Consider the following 17,501-nt stretch of genomic DNA (forward strand, 5'->3'; position numbering starts at 1 on the left):
GATCTATCCTAAACCTCTTTATAACTACATTTAAAATAGATAAATAATAATCTTACTAAAAGGATAGCTTCTAGCACCTTTTATTAAATATTATTTTCTTAAACGCGTATTCTTTTATATAAGCTATCTATATTCTTTATAGCTAAACATATCTCTTCTAGACTACTATTTAGTAATTATATCTAACTCTATATATTAATATTAGTTATTCTAATCCGAACTAAGTCTTCATAAGGTTAATTTAATATCTATATTATAATACTAAGTTAAGAGAGTTCTCTCTCTAACTATTATTCTATCTACTAATACTTTACACCTAGTAGAGCTCTTAGAGTTTACAATATTAGTAGTTTCTTATAGTAATATATCTACTGCCTATATACTATTCTTAATATAAATTCTGATTCTTACAATAGCTCTTATCCGCGAATTATATACTTATATATTATCTTATAAGTTCTCTAGCATAGTTGCTAAAATATTATAAGTAAGAGGTTTAAGTATAGACTTAGATAAGTAGGTTATATATATCTATAGAAGTAAGATATTAAGATAGAACTATTAAGATAGTAATAGAACTATAGTAATAAATTATATAAGACTAGATAGTATATAGAACGAGTGTAATACTACTTAATATTATAATACAACTAGTAGTTAACTATTCAAAGAATCTTAAAGCTCTATACACGCAATCTATACTAATTCCTATATAATAAACCTTCTACACTACTATACTATATACTAAAGTAAGTTTTTAAAGTAGAAGATAAGGTTTTACTATATTCGAAAACAAAACTATTCTTTAAATATAGTAAAGAGCTACATACTCTATCTTTACTATACTCTAGTGATTAGTATTATTATCTAGAGACAATACCTATTGTAATAGAAATTAATTATTTTACTTTTCTATAATCCTATAAGATATAAAGGGAGCTTTAGGCTACTTCTAGGCGTTCTACTAGTAATACGCTAGCTAAGTAAGAGTATATAGTATTTACTTCTATATAAGAGAAGCTTAGTAGAATTTAGTCTTCTACTAAACTAACTATATTATTCTACCTATATGTGCCTTATTATTATATTATTATATTAACTCTAAGAATCTATATCCTCTAATAAATTCTTTAAAATAGACTATTATAAAAGTTCTATAGAACTCTTCTTACTAGATAAGTAAGCTCTAAGAGTGAAAGAATTAATAAATATTAAAGTAGTAGTTATTAGATAAATAGAGTAAGTGTATCTTATAGACTTAATTCTTACTATATCTACTAAAGTTTACTACTTACTTAACTCTATTACTTATATTTATACCGCCTTATAATTCTTTATAGATCTCTATTTAGTAATAGAAAAAGATAGATGTACTATAAATACTATCTACGTTTTATATAATTATAACTAGTAGTTATTAAATAAATAGAGTAAGCGTATCTTACTAACCCTATTCTCTACTAACTATACTATAAGGGCTGTATCTACTAAGGTTTCTATTACTTTAACTACTTATATTTATACTTTCTTTTAATTTTTCGTAGATCTCTACTTACTAATATTAAGAGAAAGGTATACTATAGACTCTATCTAAGTTTAATATAATTATAATTAGTACTTATTAAATGAATAGAGTGAGTATATCTTACTAATCTAATTCTTAGTATATCTACTAAGGTTTACTATATACTCGACTCTATTACCTATATTTATACTACCTTTTATATTCTTTATAGATCTCTACTTACTAATATAAAGAGAAAGGTATACTATATATACTCTTTAAGTTTTATATAATTATAACTAGTAGTTATAGAATAAATAGAATAAGTATATTCTATTAACTCTATTCTCTAGTAAATCTTATTTATATATCTTTAGCCTATATAACTATACTCTAGAAGTGCTATACTTACTAAGATTCAAATTACTCTATATACTTCTATCTATACTACCTCTTAATTCTTTATAAATCTCTACTCGCTAATATTAAGAGAAAGATATACTATAGCCTCTATTTAAGTTTAATATAATTGCGACTAGTAGTTATAGAATAAATAGAGTAAGTCTATCTTACTAACTCTATTCTCTACTAGTCTCTCTTATAGGCTATATACTCTAAGGTTTAAAATACTTTAATTACTTATATCTATATTACCTCTCTATTTTTTACGGATCTCTACTTAGTAATAGAAAGAGGAAGGTTTACTATGGGCGCTATCTAAATTTAACGCGATTATAACTAGTAGTTAATAAATAAATAGGGTCGGTTATCTTATAGGAGAATAGGAGCCTATCCTGAGTTGCTGCACCTACTAAGTATCGATTTTTATATAAGAATAGGGTACTCTATTCGAGGATCTATAAGTATAGAGACGAGTCTATTATCGCTAGTATAGTAGTATTAGATAGAATAATAGGTTATAAGATTCCTATTCTATAATCTAGCTAGAAACTAGAAGGTACTAGTATAGTTAGAATAGCTAGAATTAGAGCTATAAAAGTAATATTAGTTTTAACTAGCTATTATCTTTTAGATATTTCTCTAGAGATTAGTCTATTATCTTACTTCTAGGCTAGATAGAAAGAGAAATTCTTAATAAATTAGATATTCTTTTAGAATTAATAGAGGGTAAGATTAATAAAGTATTTACTATTAATACTAATTATCTAGTTAATTAAGTAGCTTAGTTCTCTAGCTTATTCTTAGATAGTTTTATTAAATATTAGAGGGAAGAGAAGGTAATTAATAATAAAGTCTTAGAGCTTATTAACCTTCTCTTTTATAATAATAGACTTATAGCTTACCGCTTCTTCTATAAAGGCTTAAATATAGTATATAGTTCTAATAGTAGCTATAAGTAGGTCTAGAAGGATTGCTACTAAGAAAGCTAGCTTAAAGGCTTACTTAGATAATAGAATTCTATTAACTTAAGACGAGAATAATAAGGTAATACCTTAAGTCTAAAAGAAAATAGAAGTAAAAGCAGGAGTTTAAAAGAGAGAGTAAGAGAAGAGAGAAAAGAAAAAGAAAGAGGAAAGTATAAGTAGGTTAGTAGTAAGATAGATTAGTAGTAAAATAGATAAGTTTAGTATATTAGTTAGTTAAGAAGAACCTAGCCCCTAGCTTAGTTTCTAATTAGTAGGTTAAACTATAGTTACTTTTTAGATAGAATCTAGTAAATAAGCTTAGATTAGAAAGACCTAGAGCTATTAGTTAATTAGAATTATAGTAGTAGTATAGTAAGCTATATAGTAGCTAGTAAGTATTAAATTAAATTAAACCTAAGTTAGTATTTATTAATACGACTATAGAGGGTGCTACTAGATTAGTATAACTATAAGAAGTGCTAGTTTAGTAGAGTTAGTATAACACTTTAGTCGGCTTACTAAATATATTATAGAAGTCTTTCTTTAGTACTGTATAATAATAGCTAGTTGAGTTAATTAAATAGTCGAATTCTATAGTATACTTTTAGCTACTATATATTACAATTAGATCTAAATATCTCTAAATAATTATAAGTATATAATTAATTAAGTAAGTAATAGTTATATTATCTTAACACAACCGACTATACACCTATTATTTAGTTAGCTCTTACTATTTAGACTATCTTACTATAGCCTAGATCTATAATAATTAAAAGCTAAGTAAATAAATATATATAGTTATAAGATAGATACTTTAGTACTAATAAGTAGCTTATTATCTTATTAAAAGAAAGCTAAATACTATTATATAATATTAAAAATCTATTTTAGCTTACTTTAGCCTTCTAGTATAGTACTTAATACTATATATTATACCTATCTTATAATTTAGTATAGCTTACTTACTTTAACTATAGCTCTTAGCTACTTTCTATAAATAGATAGATAGTAAGAATTAGACTAATTCGCCTCTATATAGTACTATCTAGTAAAGTATAAGATAAGATCCTATATATAGGCTATAGTATAGATTCTTTAGCTATTAGATTAATACTAAGATTATATTAAGTATTAAAAATTCGTATAATTTTCTAGAATCTAGAAAGGATCAGCCCGTGAATATTATACTAGATATTAGTTTTTCTTAACTTTCCTCTTTATACGCTGTATAGTGCACGGCATAGCGAGAGAACTTTCCGTAACAGAAAAGTCTGATACTAAAATATTGGACTGAGTACAATCTATATACGGGCCGCAGCTAGGTATCTGTCTACACGACGGCTTCGCTAGCCCTAGAGAAACTTTTCTAGCGCGCCCGCAACACCAGCCAAATCCTCGAACACGTGCCAGTGTGCCACATTCCTCAGTACCACCAGGTCTCGTGTCTTCGAAACACTCTCAGCGTACTTCTCGCACAACTTTCGCGGCGACACTTGATCCTCATCACCGGTAATGACAATCGTCTCCGCGCTTATGCTGTCATAGTCAAGCGTATCCGTCGCCCCAGCCAGCGCCGCACACGCTTTCGCGTAGCCCTCTGGGTCTTGACCAAGCAACGACAACCGCACAGCCGCCACGCCAACGGGATTGCACTTCTTCGTGTGGTCAGAGACCCCGGTGGAAAGTACGGCATCGACGACGGCGGCCATGCCTTCGGTCCGTGCAATCTCAGCGCGCGCATAAGAGCCCTTGCTGGCCGCCTCGGGGAGCGGGGAAGGCGGCGGGCCGACCAAAACGAGCTTCTCCACGAGCCCCGGGTTGGCGAGCACGAAGTACATTGCGATCAGGCAGCCCATGGAGTGCGCCACCAGCGTCGCGCCCGAAGAGATGCCGGCGTGCTGGAACACGCCTTTGACGTCTTCAGCGAAGGAGGAGATGCTCAAGGTGCTCAGGGCCGATGTCGGCGAGAGGCCGTGGCCCTCGAGATCGAAGAGGTGGAGCGAGTGAGTCTCGGCTAGCGAGAGCGCGGTGATTAGCGGTTTCCAGTATTCCAGCGTCCCGCCGAGCCCGTGGACGAACACGATCGGGGCGCTGCCTGCGCACCCGAGGGACTCGTAGTGGAGATTCTTGCCGTTTATCGTGGCCAGCCCACTGCCACCTGGGGATTTGCTGAGATTGGTTACGGGGACGGAGGATTCGCTTTCCACGCGCTCAACGGTGTAGTTTGTGGAGGATGGTGAGGCGATCTTGTTTCGAAGACAGCCCAGCCCAGTTACGGAAACGGTGATCTCGTCGCCGGGCTTCAAGAAGACTGGCGGCTTCTTGCCGATACCAACGCCGGCAGGCTTTGATCCAATTCGTTAGCGGTGTAACAGAGAGGTGAGGTGGGATAGATACTCACGGTCCCGGTTGCGAGCACGTCGCCTGGCTGCAGCGTTTGTCCCTCCGAGAGCGTCGTGATCAGATGTGGTATCGAGAAGATCAGATCTTCTGTCGTAGCATTCTGTTTGAGCTCGCCGTTCACGTGCGTCTGGACACGGAGAACTTTTGGCAGATGCTTAAAGGGAACGGCAATCGGACCCTACTTCTGCGTCAGCACCTTGCCGTAACGCGTCGATTATGAAGATGTCTTGCAGTTGCAGTGGTTCGGAAGGCGCGCCTGTTCGCAAGCCTGTTCACGTACCATTGGGCAGAATGTGTCTGCCGATTTTCCGATGTAGAACTGCTTGTGGTCTCGCTGCCTCTCCCGTGCGGTCATGTCATTGATGATTGTGTAGCCCCAAACATGGTTTAACGCGTCCTGCTCGCTGATACGGAAACCAGCTTTACCGACGATAACACCAATCTCCCCTTCGTAATCGAGGCTCTTGGTAAACTCCGGATGTGGGTAGATTTCTTCTCCATTGGCGATGATCGATGTTGCCCGTTTGGTGAAGATCACAGGGTGCGTGGGGATGTCAAACTTGTCGGAGCTGTCGTACCCAGAGCTATTGAATTCTTTCGCGTGCTCCGAGTAGTTTTTGCCAACAGCTAGAATGTCGCGGCCGGTAATGGGTGGGAGGATATTGGTTGAGGAAAAGGCGAGCGGCTGGCTGACAGCCACTATGTTCTCCTCGCCTGCCTCAATGACTTGATAAAGGTTGGAGATGGGTGTGCCCGAAGCGAAAGATAGAGGCTGAATGCTATCTTGACTTTCCTCATAGTGTCCGATGCGCGGAGAACCCGTAGCCGGATCGAGGAAGGAGATGTAGTTTGTAAAGCCCATACTTTCTGTGGAAAACACGGTTTTCTGAGACGCGTGGTATCTGGTTGAGATTAGTATGAAGACTCGAGTTTTCTCGATGGGCCCCTAGGTTAGCTGCTTGATTGTCTTCCTACTCTCGAGATAGGCCATGTGCTGGGAGAGCAGGAATGATATGGAAGGCAATTTCAGACACGCATTGGTCCTGCAGCACACAGTCTAGAGAGCACCAGCCGGCTTCATGGCCGCTCTACAGGCCCTAGAGACCCCACGCCGCGGACTTCGGGCATGAAGAGAACGATGTCCATCGCGATTCTGGGCGGCATGGGGCGTCTCCTTCCGAGGTGCCAGGGGAGGGTTACTGTCGCGACCCCTGCCATCTCCGCCATCTCCGCCATCGCCGCACATCGCCGCACATCGCCGCAGCTTGCCCACCGCCGTTGTGCACAGTCTTTGATCAGGCGCTACAGAAGCGGGCAGCGTCGCTGGGGAATGGTGCGCGACTGCCACTGAGCTCCGACTTCGCCTCAGCTGCTCGTTGATTCGCTCTGATGGGGCTGCCATAGTCTGGGGCTCGAGCTTACTGCGACGTGCTTCATGTAGGAGCTCCTAGGCAAGCCCCAGAACGCTTCCCCGTAGCTCTCCGCGCGTTCGCTAGGCAAGCCCAGCTGAGATGAGACGAGAGCTTTCCGTCGGGTACAAGAACGACTCTGTAAATTCCTACTGTCTAAGCTGCTTCATCATCTGTTCCTTCCACCAAGCAGTTTCAAGTCCTGGGCTTCCTTTCGCCTCACTGAAACTAGATCTGTTGGTCCGCTCATCTCTGTTATAATGGCTTCTACATACGACCAGGCTAGCAAGGCTGAAGCCAACGGCGGTGGCACCGATTCTGAGCATCTGGAAAGGCTCCGAACGGCCGCTGGGCATCTGGATGACCGGACGCAGCCATCTCTGCCGGTTGTACATCGCAGCTTCGCGAACCCATCGCCCCTGGGTCTTCTTTCCTTTGCGACAGGTATGGCGCCTTGATCGCTCAGGGGTGTGGAGGAAATCTTTGACCAGTACTAGGGATATTCTTGATCTCAATCTACGGCGTTAATGCGAGGGGAGTCATTATCCCCAACGTCCTGGTTGGCGTTCTGATCTTCTTCGGCGGAATATGTCAGTTTATCTCTGGCATAATGGAGTTTATCTCAGGCAACACGGTAAGCTGATCCTGAACTAAGGGCGTGCTTCAAACACCGCTGATAACTATAGTTTGGCGCCACGGTGTTCCCATCTTACGGGGCTTTCAACCTCTCCTACGCAATGATCTACCTGCCCGGATCCGGCATTCTTGCAGCCTATACGGACAGCTCTACCGGCGCTCTCAGCCCAGATTTCAATCAGGCACTGGCTATGTACATTTGGGCTTGGTTCATACTAACAGTCATCTTCACAATCGCGGCTATGAGAAGCTCCTGGATCTTGTTCCTCGATCTAGTTTTCCTGGATGTTGTGCTGATACTCCTGGCTTCTGGATTCATGGTTGGAAGTACAACTGTGCTGACGGCAGGCTATGCATTCGGATTCATAGTCGCCTTCCTTAGTTGTAAGCCACCCCGTTGTAACGCAATCATCTTGTAGGACAGTCTGAGGCTAACGTTTGTTGCTAGACTGGGCTGGCTGCGCTGGACTTTGGGCCGGCGGTATCACCCCCATTGACCTGCCCACTTTTACGATGTACAAGCAAGGCTAAGATGGTACGTGCGGGTTGCACTGGGGCTACAGCAGCCTTTCACAATGGATTTATGCTGGACTCTGTGTAAATAAGACGTAAAATCAGGTTCTGCGGTTTTTTGTATCTGCAAAACAGGCATGCTTCAGTCCATGATTTGTCAATGTCATGTCATACTACTTGGGGCCGTTATGCAGCATGCCAGTAGTCCACCTCAATTGATCTGTCACTAGACGCAATGGCGAGAGAACTCAAGATGTCTCCGATGGCCTTTCAAAGTCTGTTTATCTATGACGATAGAATGCTTTCAGATGTTCGTATGCTTTGTCTTTTCAGTGGCGGAACCCTCTCCAATAGCAGCTCATGCGCAAAACAACGCTATTAGAGGAACAAAGTATGTATAAAGATTCCAAAAGCCCAGTCAACACCATATACCCGCTGTCCCTACCCCAACAGTCAAGCAGCTCAAGCTTCTCCACAAATGCCACGGAAGGAATTATGTAGAAAGTATTCAGATAACGTAGTAAGTTGCAGCAACCGCATTCCATTAATCCAACTTTACCACTCATCCGCGTCGCTATTGAATCGTCTCAGCCCAACATACTTCGGCGGCTCCTGAAACCGATTCTGGATCTTCGCAGTCCTGCCAATGCGGAGTGATCTTCCGAACTCCTCCAGGTGCTCCTTGCCATGGAATCGCCAGAACTGCCATGAGCAGTCCGAGCCGGTGAAGGCCTTTATGACAGTATCGCCTCCAGGATGATTGTTAACGAAGACGGAACAGTCATATACAATGGTGTCTATAACTATCCAAATACGCTCTGGCACGTCTTTCTGGATCTGCTTCGCCTTGATCTCGCTACTGGGGATGAATGGAAGGTCTTTATCAGGCGTATCGGTGCTCGCAAATGGTCTGACTTGCGGTGGCAGCGCTGTCACCTGCTCGGTGGAGATAGATTCGATGTGTTGTATGCTTGGCTTGAGGCTCGCAAGGTCGGAAAGCGGCTCTTGAACCGTCTGCAACGCAGCGCCTAGAGTATCTCCCTGAGATTTCAATGAGACAGCGCGATCGGGCTGTTCGGTGAAGTGTGAAACCAGTGCTTGATGCTTGATCTTCAGCCAACCCATGGTGGGTTGATGATGGTACCAGAGAAGAGCTTAAACCGATGCGGACGCTCGAAAGTGACGAATTGAAGCCGGTAATCAGAGCGAGCGGGAAAGAACTCCATAGCTTCAACGTACTCCATCCACTAGGTCTACTGGATGCCGCTCGCAAAGGCCTAGGGCCAGCGGACATGAACGGAGATGGCGGGGTTGGCGCAATCAGCGTCGGCTAGAGGGTTTTGATCGCCACTAGGGTCTTCCCCGCCTCTCAGGCTTCTCCACTGTCGCGCTAGGTAAAATACGAACATGCACTATAGAAGGTCTGGGGCAGGCCAAGGCCCGAAAGGGGTGGCAGCGACATGGCCTACCGTTACCCTATGATTCTGGAGAAGCGCGGCCGTTCTCTGCATGATAAGTCTTACTAGAAGAGTAACATTTACCCATCTTCCATCCATTGCCAATGTCCCTTACTCTCTGCTTAAATTCTCCAGACCGTTCCGCTTTTGACTTCCGTCGATATTCTTCGCACGCCTACGGAGCAAGCATTGTCTGCCACCTGATCGCTGTATCCTTCGCCATGGCACCCGCCCGGACTGCAGAACCACCCGTATCATGGTTCACCAACGTCGACTCCCCAGTTCCTCCACACGTTGGACCTCCACGAAACATCGCTGCAATTGACGCGCTGAAATTCGACCCCAGCCTCCAGCCCAAGCAGTACAATATACTTGGCACCCATCCTGAGTCCAAGATCCTTTTTGCAGATGTGAGCATTTTCGATTCTACAGGCAGGGAGCCCTTCCGAGGGGATGTTCTCATTGAAGGTACGTGGTCCTAACCACGCTGATCCCGTGCCGATCATGGGCCCTGAGGAAGAGCAAAGCGAGCAAAACGGCTTACCGCATCCAGGAGAGCGAATTGTCGCCGTCGGAGACGTTTCGAATGTTGAAGAGTTGAAGAAGGATCCGACGGTCAGAGTCTTTAACGGTAGGGGACGCACCCTCATGTCCGGCCTTGGAGATGCTCACACGCACTTCACCTGGAACGGCGGTGACCTCGCTCGACTCGGTGAGCTGGGAGTGGAAGAGCATGTCTTGCTTACCGTGCGGAGCGCCCAATGTTTCCTCGACTCTGGCTACACCATGTAAGTCAACCATTGTTCGAAAGAGGGTTGCTTGCGCATGTTGATGACCTCAGGTGCTTTGGAGCTGCATCAGCAAAGGAACGCTTGGACGTGGTGATCAGAGACGCCATTAACGCCGGTGATATACCGGGCCCGCGTTACCTAGCGAACGGCAAGGAAATGGCGCGACGGGACGGAGCTCTTGTCGAGGGCATCACTGCCTATGCCGATGGTCCGGAAGAAATGAGAAAAGTGATCAAGCACCACGTTGCTCTTGGTGTAGACAACATCAAACTCAGCATGTCAGGCGAAGAGGTAAGCTTTTACCGCGGATAAAACTTAATGAGTGGAGGCTGATACCGCGCTTCCAGATCACGGAGATCAGGTCTGCGCAAGATTGCTATTTTAGCGATGAAGAGACTGCAGCTTGTGTTGATGAGGCCCACAAATATGGAAAGAGGCTTTGTGCTCACGCTCGTGCTCGGGACTCCGTTACAATGTGTGTTCGACACGGAGTCGATGTCATATTCCACGCATCTTATATTGACGACGAAGGTGATAATCCCATAGCTCTCCTACCTTCAGCCTAGATTCGCGTATTAGTGAGTGGTGACTGACTCGCTGTCGCAGGGATGGACATGCTAGAGAAGGCTAAAACGAAGCACGTTGTCGCTCCAGCGATCAACTGGCTCATAGCAACACTTTATGAAGCGGAAGCCTTCGGTTATACGCATGAGCAGGCCGAAAAGGTGGGCTACAAGCGCGAGCTTGATGCCGCCATCGCAGGACTGCGAGAGATGCATCGGCGCGGCATCGTGGTCCTACCAGGAGGCGATTACGGCTTCGCATGGACGCCGCATGGCACTTACGCGCGGGACCTGGAGCATTTCGTCAAGCTACTCGGGTTTACTTCACACGAGTCTCTTATCGCTGCCACTGCAGGCGTTGCAGCGCTGCTGATGCGGGGCCATGAGCTGGGTAAGATCAAAGAAGGCTACTATGCAGATTGCATCCTTGTTGATGGCAACCCACTCGAGGATATCTCGATCTTGCAGGATCATGATAAACTCAACATCATAGTTATTAACGGGCGAGTCCACAAGGCTGGCCGGAGAGAGTATGTGCGGGACAACGTGTCTCTGCCCGTGGCTGGTCAGGATGGAAACGTGCATCCTATCGCGCCAGACATCGATTTTCCGGAGGTGAAGAAGCAGATGCAAAAGGCTTACTAGGATACGAGTCAACACATTCCTTGAAATTTAAGCCAATTTTTCTGCATTCCACCGTTCTTTAGTACGAGAATAGGTTACTCGCGGACGGCTCTTTTACACTTATAGGAAGTAGTTCGAGCGTTGCAGTTGCGAATTCTCTCGCACTCAGACTCAGTTCACACGGCCAACGTGTAAAGCAAAGCAATCAGAATCAGTACACTACCTTGTCTTTCGGCCAGCAATTTTGGAAGGCTTGCACAGACTGAACACGCACTTTTCGACACCAAAATCCAACCGCTACTCGTCTTCGCTAGAGGGCAAGCGATACTCGCATGAACCCGCCCAGAGTCAACGTGAGAATGTCAGGGCGCACGCCACAGTACCAAGGATGGCAGGCTTGGGGGTGCGTAAGTTCTCGTGGAAACTGTAAGCGGTTGCTCATTTATCCCTCACGATAGAAGTCTTAGTTTGTCATTGGCTCGCGGAACGCGATGTTGTTAACAAGGAGATCCCACTCGCCCCATGATATTGCAGCAGGGCTCAGCCATTGTTGAGGCTGGAGCCGGTCGAGTAGGGCGTCGACTTGAAGACTCTGATTTGCATCGAGAGCAGGACATTCAGCCGAACCTGGCATAGTGGTATCAGGTGTTATGGCGATAGTGGAACTTACGAAATGATTAGTTTATGCTCAGAGTGAAGGATGTTTGAGCCCCTGTCAACCCCCTGGTACTCGACACTCACAGTAGATAGCGGAGAACAGGCACCGCATTCTCGCAAACGCGACTACGCTCTGCCATCGCCTCGAAGACGGCAAGACAATTCTCCAGGGTTTCCTTTGTGTCGTAGTACTGTACGGTGCTATCCGTCGTCGCAAGAACCACGAAGAGGACGATTGACGCGTGAAAGGCATGGAAACTCCCTAGGCCTTCATTGTACCAGCGGAAGGAAGCGAATTCGGGGGTCTCGAAGAGCGTTTTGTGGATTCCTAATAGGCCTCGTGCGCTATCGATACACCGGCTTCTTGAGTTTTCGACTTCTTCTGGCTTCGTGCACGACAGTGCCTTGCTGAAGACGGGACGGTGAAGGAGGAGAAACAGTTGATGAGAGTACCCGAATAGAATGTTGAGGTGAACTACGTGATGCACAGGTAACGGTCCGCCTCGCGACTCCGAAAGGTAGTTTGCGTTCCACCTGTCCTGTTCGCGAGTAATTTCCTGGTCCAGAGCCATGATAGATTGATAGGAGGGACGACGGAGGCCAAACATCTGCTTGCAAATCTTGGAACACAGGTCATAGAGGCGGAACTTGTGGAGGAGATACGACATCTGAGTGGGCGACTCAGTCTCAGAAGGAAAACTGCCAGCCACCAAATCGATATCATTAACGTTAGCTGGTAGTTCAACGTCGTGGAGAATACTGCGTGGATCGAGGTTGCCCATGGTTGTGTTCTGGATTGTGTAAAGCATGGTCAAGCCGGCCCAGCAGCGCCTTCTTTCCTCACACTGAACAAGGTTGAGTCCAAAATTTCTGGGGTCAACATGGCAGCCAAGCGCCAGAGCGATGTTGTACGTGGTCCCAAGCAATGCCCAGGTCTGGCCATGACTATGGTTAATGCCGTAGATGAGGAGGATAAGCGCCTGTAACGTGTACATCGTGTGTCTCCAGAGGTAATGATCAGCAGCAAGACATTGCATCGCCGACACCCGATAGCGCGAGGATAAGTCCGCGATGTTTTTGGAGCTGAAAGCGCTCCTCCCGAGATCGTGAAGCAACGTACTACTATCGTCCAGAGCAGTCACCGCAATACTCAGGATGGCGAAGAGGAGCGCCAGCCATGACAATGAGACACATTGTGGATCGCTTTGAAACTGCAGGTAATCGGAGTCGAAAGTTGGGTCATGTAAAATATGGAACAACTATGAAGACTGGTCAACGGTTGGTAGGAGCGGGCTTTGGGAGGATACCTACAGGAGAATAGACTTTAAAGAAGACAGCCTTGAGTTCGTCGCACTGCCTGACCGGTGGAAGTATCATCAACAAATCCTTGATGCGAGCAGTAGGGTTTAGGTCGAAAGGGAAGCTGCTGGACGAGGTTCCAGATGTATCATCGAAGCTTCTGACCGAAGCTGCAAGTGGTGAATCATGGAGGACTGAGCCCCATTGAGAGGCGCGTGGTTCGTACCGAACATAGCCAGATGCCGACACATTAAGAGTTCCGACTAACAGGGAAGGCTCATAGGAGAGCGTCGATGGGGACGGTTGCTGAACGAGGGACAGCTCGCACGGATCGGAGGGGCTCTGAGATACGTCTGTCGCTGGAGTTGTGGGAATCGTCTGCCCATCTGGCAGGGTTAACGAAGAGAAGACGTTCATGTGACCGCGGATCAAATCTTCGAGATTCCGAATTCGAGATAGTAACTCTTCGCTGCCCGGGCTGCCAGACAGTTGCTCTGGTCTTTGACAGGCTTGATTTGTCCGCCTCAAGTAGATGCACTGAGAAGGCGGTATACCGCGTCGTACGCAGGTTCCGCATGGCCCTAGCGGACTGCGATCTCGCGGGCATCGAATCTTTCGCGCCCGACACGGCTCGCAACTAACGGGCATACGACGGTTCGCGTGAGGCGCCATTGTGAGCCTGACCGCCTATGAGGAATCGAGTGCCGTGCTTATCGAGAAGATGGAACGCTGCACTTTGTCAGGATCAGCCAGCGATTCCGCCTGACTCCGACAGCTGGATAGAGGGTCGATGGATGGACGGATGGACGAATACGCCGTACAGTCGGTTGCAAAATGTGCGGCCGCCTTGGCAACGAACTCAACCACCCCCCCTCTAAGGCTCTTCGTCTATAGAGCACGCGCAATGCCTTTCTTTTAGTTAGGTATCTTAATATACATTCTTTACGGCTATATCTATGTCACGGTTTAAACTTAATATTCCTTAGCGTTCGGATCTTCTACTATTCTAAGGTTATATACTCTATATAAGAGAGTTTTCTTTCTATTAAGCTTACTAAGCCTTCTATACCTTATATAATATTTTATATATTAATTTAATTAATTAAGTTCTAGTATTAAGCCTTCCTGTATTATAATAAGTCTTAGAATAATAGAAGATCCAAATACTAAAGAATATTAAGTTTAAACTATAATAAAACCCGACTATAGCTAATAGATAATATTATACTTGAATCGTGCTTTCTATTATACTATTCTAGACTACTTGTTGAGCAGCTTATCATCTTTATAAAATATGATATGAATTAGTTTATCAGCGAAGTAGGCTTGCAAATAGTACCGCGACGATCTCAATAAGCGTTCAAGCTATTATCGCGGGCTCGCTTTAGTGAGCCACTCCTGAATCCTCCGTACCGCCACGCGAGGCACATCCTTGTATCTTTCACTATCGTACATATCATCGATAGCCCGCGCAAGACGTCGCGCCTTCGCAATTGTGAGCCTCTTTGCGTTTGCCCAATATTCCCTTTGCACAAATACATCCACCTCATTCGCTAGCTCCCATCGCTTCTTCCGCACGGCAGGATTGTCGGCCCTTTCCGCGGCGCAGAGCGCACAGTTGCATTCGAACCCCCAGGTGGTCATCAAGGCCGTCTTCCTTGCGTCGTAGTCACTCGACTCGTCGTAGCTAATGAAAATCTCCTCGCCGGCGGTAATGGGTTGAGTGGCGCGGAGCACCATCACGTCGCCGACGAATTCTCTCCCAAGGTTGGCGATACAAGAGTGGTTGATGTAAGCGGCCCGGATCCAGAGACCGGTGCTCGCGTTTCTCGCACTTTCTTCGCCATACTGGCTGCCTGGGCTAAAGGCGTTGCGAGATACAATGTCGTATACTCGAAAGGTATCGACGACTAAACCATCTTTAGTCCGGGACACATTTTTGCCATCGCCTTGGTAATCGCCGTAGAGATCCATTACCCTTTGGATCCAGGAAGCATTGCTGAGAAGCTTTTGTACGGTTAATTTGCTTAAACCTAGAGGTGACACTCTGATTCTGTCGTCACGCACGTCGTATGTCATCGCCGTCAAAGCCTCGCTTTCATGACCCCAAACCACAGAGAAAGCTTTGTCGCACATAACGATCTCCCCGACAGGTATATTACGGGTTGCGAACATGCCGCGTCCTCGCCCTGGACTATCTCCGACCTTGATGTCACCGATGAAACTTGCGGCGTCGACCCGCGGATGAGCTCGAGAGAGGCCGGCCCTAATCTTCTTCCAATTATATATTCCGGTCTCTTGCTCGCGGAGGCGTGCCTCAATCTTTCGCAGATTGATAATTGCGTCTTTGTCTCCCGGCGTGAGCTTCTGTTGCTCCTCAAAGAAGGCCTTCGCCTCGCGGTACTCGCCTAGAACGTACGCAGCACAACCGGCACGGAAACATGCCTTGCTGTCGAGATCTTTGGATCGCTGGTCTTCTCTGCCAGTAAGGGAAGCTTTTGCATCAGAGTTTGCTTCTTCTAATCGATTCAGGAGGAGATTGACGTGAGCGCGATTACGAGAGATGTCTCGTGCCAGGTCGGGATTCGTGTTCAACACAACGTCTTGTCTAGCGACCTTCAGACCCTCGGTATATTTTGCGTGAGCTAGCGTTAAATCGTGTTGCTTGAGCGCGGCATTGCCCTTATCTTTGCACGTTCTAGCGAGCTGCTCTGCTGCTGCTGTGTCTGCATCACTGGCCGAAATCAGACTATGATTGGCGATGGCATCCCTGCAGACAATCAGATCTGAAGGATGGTCAATGCGAAGGGTAGCTTCGCATTGGTCGGTGAGAGTGAAGTAGGGCTCCTTAACGAAAAAAGAAGACGCTGATTCAAGAACGTCCTCGCCGTGTCTTGACTTGTGTAGGCACACCTCCAATCGCTCTGTATCGTCTCCTTCTTCGTCCTGCACCATGGTCCATGACCTGGCCGCGAGCGTGACAACTGGGCTCGCACGCTTGACGGTGAGCTGGCGGCCACGATGATGTGTATCCATTTGGAGCTGGGCGAGTTTTATGGGCTGTAGGTCTTGAAGTGAAAGGGTGCATGGCGGATACGGTTGCCCTACGGCAAGGGCCGGCAGTGTACCTCCCTGGCCTTTCGTCTGCGTCATATCCATATCTGCCATGAGAGACGCACCAAACGCTTGGGTGATGGCGGTTTTGGAGTCTCTTGTTCCTCGTGTATGGCCGACAAGTTCGGAACATTTCTTCAACCTGTCTTTGGCCGTGTTCCGAATGCGCTCCGCCTCTTGCTCTGTCAAGAAGACGGTATTTTCCTGGTTCTGAGAAGCCATTTCGTGAAGGTCAGGTAAATTCTGTACTTACCTTTGCAGGTAGGTAGGAATCTGCTCAGGGTTAGTCCCTTCGTTGAAAAGCGATTTGCAGTGCCTTTGCTGCCTAGCCGCCTCAGACCGGCATCCTTCATTGGATATCCCTATGTAAGCTTACATTCCCCCTTTCTCGTAGTACTGCGCTTCGTCCCAACAAACGTATTGCTATAATACACTAATATTAGAAGACGGAGCCAAGACACCGATGCCGAAATAATACTGGATAAATATAGCACTACAGATACGCGCAGGAACGGTCAACGGGCAGCAATTGTCACCGTACGGAGTGGGCGCGAGAGATGGAGAGCTGCATTTATTACTCGACATAGTTACGGCCCTCATATATATCCCGCCCAGGTTCCAAGGTCACCTAGGTTCTTAGGTAAAGATCCATGATCTGAAATCACGTGAGGGTTGATCCCGTGACAGCAAGCTTGTATATAGATCCTTTTGAAAAAGCGCGACAAGGCTACTCTAAGTGCGTGGTAGGCGCTTAGTATGCTTTGTAACTTGTCTCCATAGGACTACTTCTGGAGATCGACGTCGTTTCGGAAATTTCGTCCTCTTTAGTGAGAAAATGTCCGAAAGCGCCTATAACATCCATTATGATACGCACCCTACTGTTGCATCATAGTTACCGGGGAGCTCGAGCGGCATTGGTCGTGAGATTGCGAATTATGTTGCATCCCAACCTGGCCAGCGTCTCATTGCAACCGCAAGAGACCCCTCTAGCCTTTCATACTTCGCCGATAACCTCCCGGCCATCCTTAAGCTTGCTCTGGACGTCACTTCACCAACCTCGGTCGACGCCGCCTTCAAGGCGGCCGCGGCCCACCTTGGAGCCAACTATCACATTGACGTTCTCGTTAACAATGCGGGATATTCACTTTCAGGTGATATCGA

At 45.7% G+C, this 17,501-nt stretch overlaps 6 protein-coding genes across 6 annotated transcripts; 2 read left to right on the forward strand and 4 right to left on the reverse strand.

Annotated features, from left to right (window-relative positions):
* Nucleotides 1–4,226: 4,226 nt before the first annotated feature.
* W97_02970 (uncharacterized protein) lies at nucleotides 4,227–6,139 on the reverse strand (the record flags this gene model as incomplete). Its single annotated transcript, XM_007780869.1, has 3 exons — nucleotides 4,227–5,219; nucleotides 5,276–5,455; nucleotides 5,558–6,139. The coding sequence occupies 3 exons, from the start codon at nucleotides 6,137–6,139 to the stop codon at nucleotides 4,227–4,229; spliced, it is 1,755 nt and encodes a 584-aa protein (XP_007779059.1).
* Nucleotides 6,140–6,946: 807 nt separating this feature from the next.
* On the forward strand, nucleotides 6,947–7,853 carry W97_02971 (uncharacterized protein; the record flags this gene model as incomplete). The annotated part of the gene is made up of 4 exons (XM_007780870.1): nucleotides 6,947–7,130; nucleotides 7,184–7,320; nucleotides 7,373–7,706; nucleotides 7,771–7,853. 4 exons carry the CDS (start codon nucleotides 6,947–6,949, stop codon nucleotides 7,851–7,853), a joined length of 738 nt encoding a protein of 245 aa, XP_007779060.1.
* A 537-nt stretch (nucleotides 7,854–8,390) lies between these two features.
* On the reverse strand, nucleotides 8,391–8,960 carry W97_02972 (uncharacterized protein; the record flags this gene model as incomplete). The annotated part of the gene is made up of 1 exon (XM_007780871.1): nucleotides 8,391–8,960. One exon carries the CDS (start codon nucleotides 8,958–8,960, stop codon nucleotides 8,391–8,393), a length of 570 nt encoding a protein of 189 aa, XP_007779061.1.
* A 553-nt stretch (nucleotides 8,961–9,513) lies between these two features.
* W97_02973 (uncharacterized protein) lies at nucleotides 9,514–11,291 on the forward strand (the record flags this gene model as incomplete). The annotated part of the gene is made up of 5 exons (XM_007780872.1): nucleotides 9,514–9,760; nucleotides 9,846–10,080; nucleotides 10,134–10,374; nucleotides 10,431–10,614; nucleotides 10,690–11,291. The coding sequence occupies 5 exons, from the start codon at nucleotides 9,514–9,516 to the stop codon at nucleotides 11,289–11,291; spliced, it is 1,509 nt and encodes a 502-aa protein (XP_007779062.1).
* A 716-nt stretch (nucleotides 11,292–12,007) lies between these two features.
* Nucleotides 12,008–13,643, reverse strand: W97_02974 (uncharacterized protein; the record flags this gene model as incomplete). Its single annotated transcript, XM_007780873.1, has 2 exons — nucleotides 12,008–13,186; nucleotides 13,239–13,643. The coding sequence occupies 2 exons, from the start codon at nucleotides 13,641–13,643 to the stop codon at nucleotides 12,008–12,010; spliced, it is 1,584 nt and encodes a 527-aa protein (XP_007779063.1).
* Nucleotides 13,644–14,594: 951 nt separating this feature from the next.
* Nucleotides 14,595–16,562, reverse strand: W97_02975 (uncharacterized protein; the record flags this gene model as incomplete). The annotated part of the gene is made up of 1 exon (XM_007780874.1): nucleotides 14,595–16,562. The coding sequence occupies one exon, from the start codon at nucleotides 16,560–16,562 to the stop codon at nucleotides 14,595–14,597; it is 1,968 nt and encodes a 655-aa protein (XP_007779064.1).
* Nucleotides 16,563–17,501: the final 939 nt, after the last annotated feature.

This window comes from Coniosporium apollinis (genome assembly GCF_000281105.1).
Source record: "Coniosporium apollinis CBS 100218 chromosome Unknown supercont1.12, whole genome shotgun sequence".
NCBI classification, from domain to species: domain Eukaryota; kingdom Fungi; phylum Ascomycota; class Dothideomycetes; genus Coniosporium; species Coniosporium apollinis.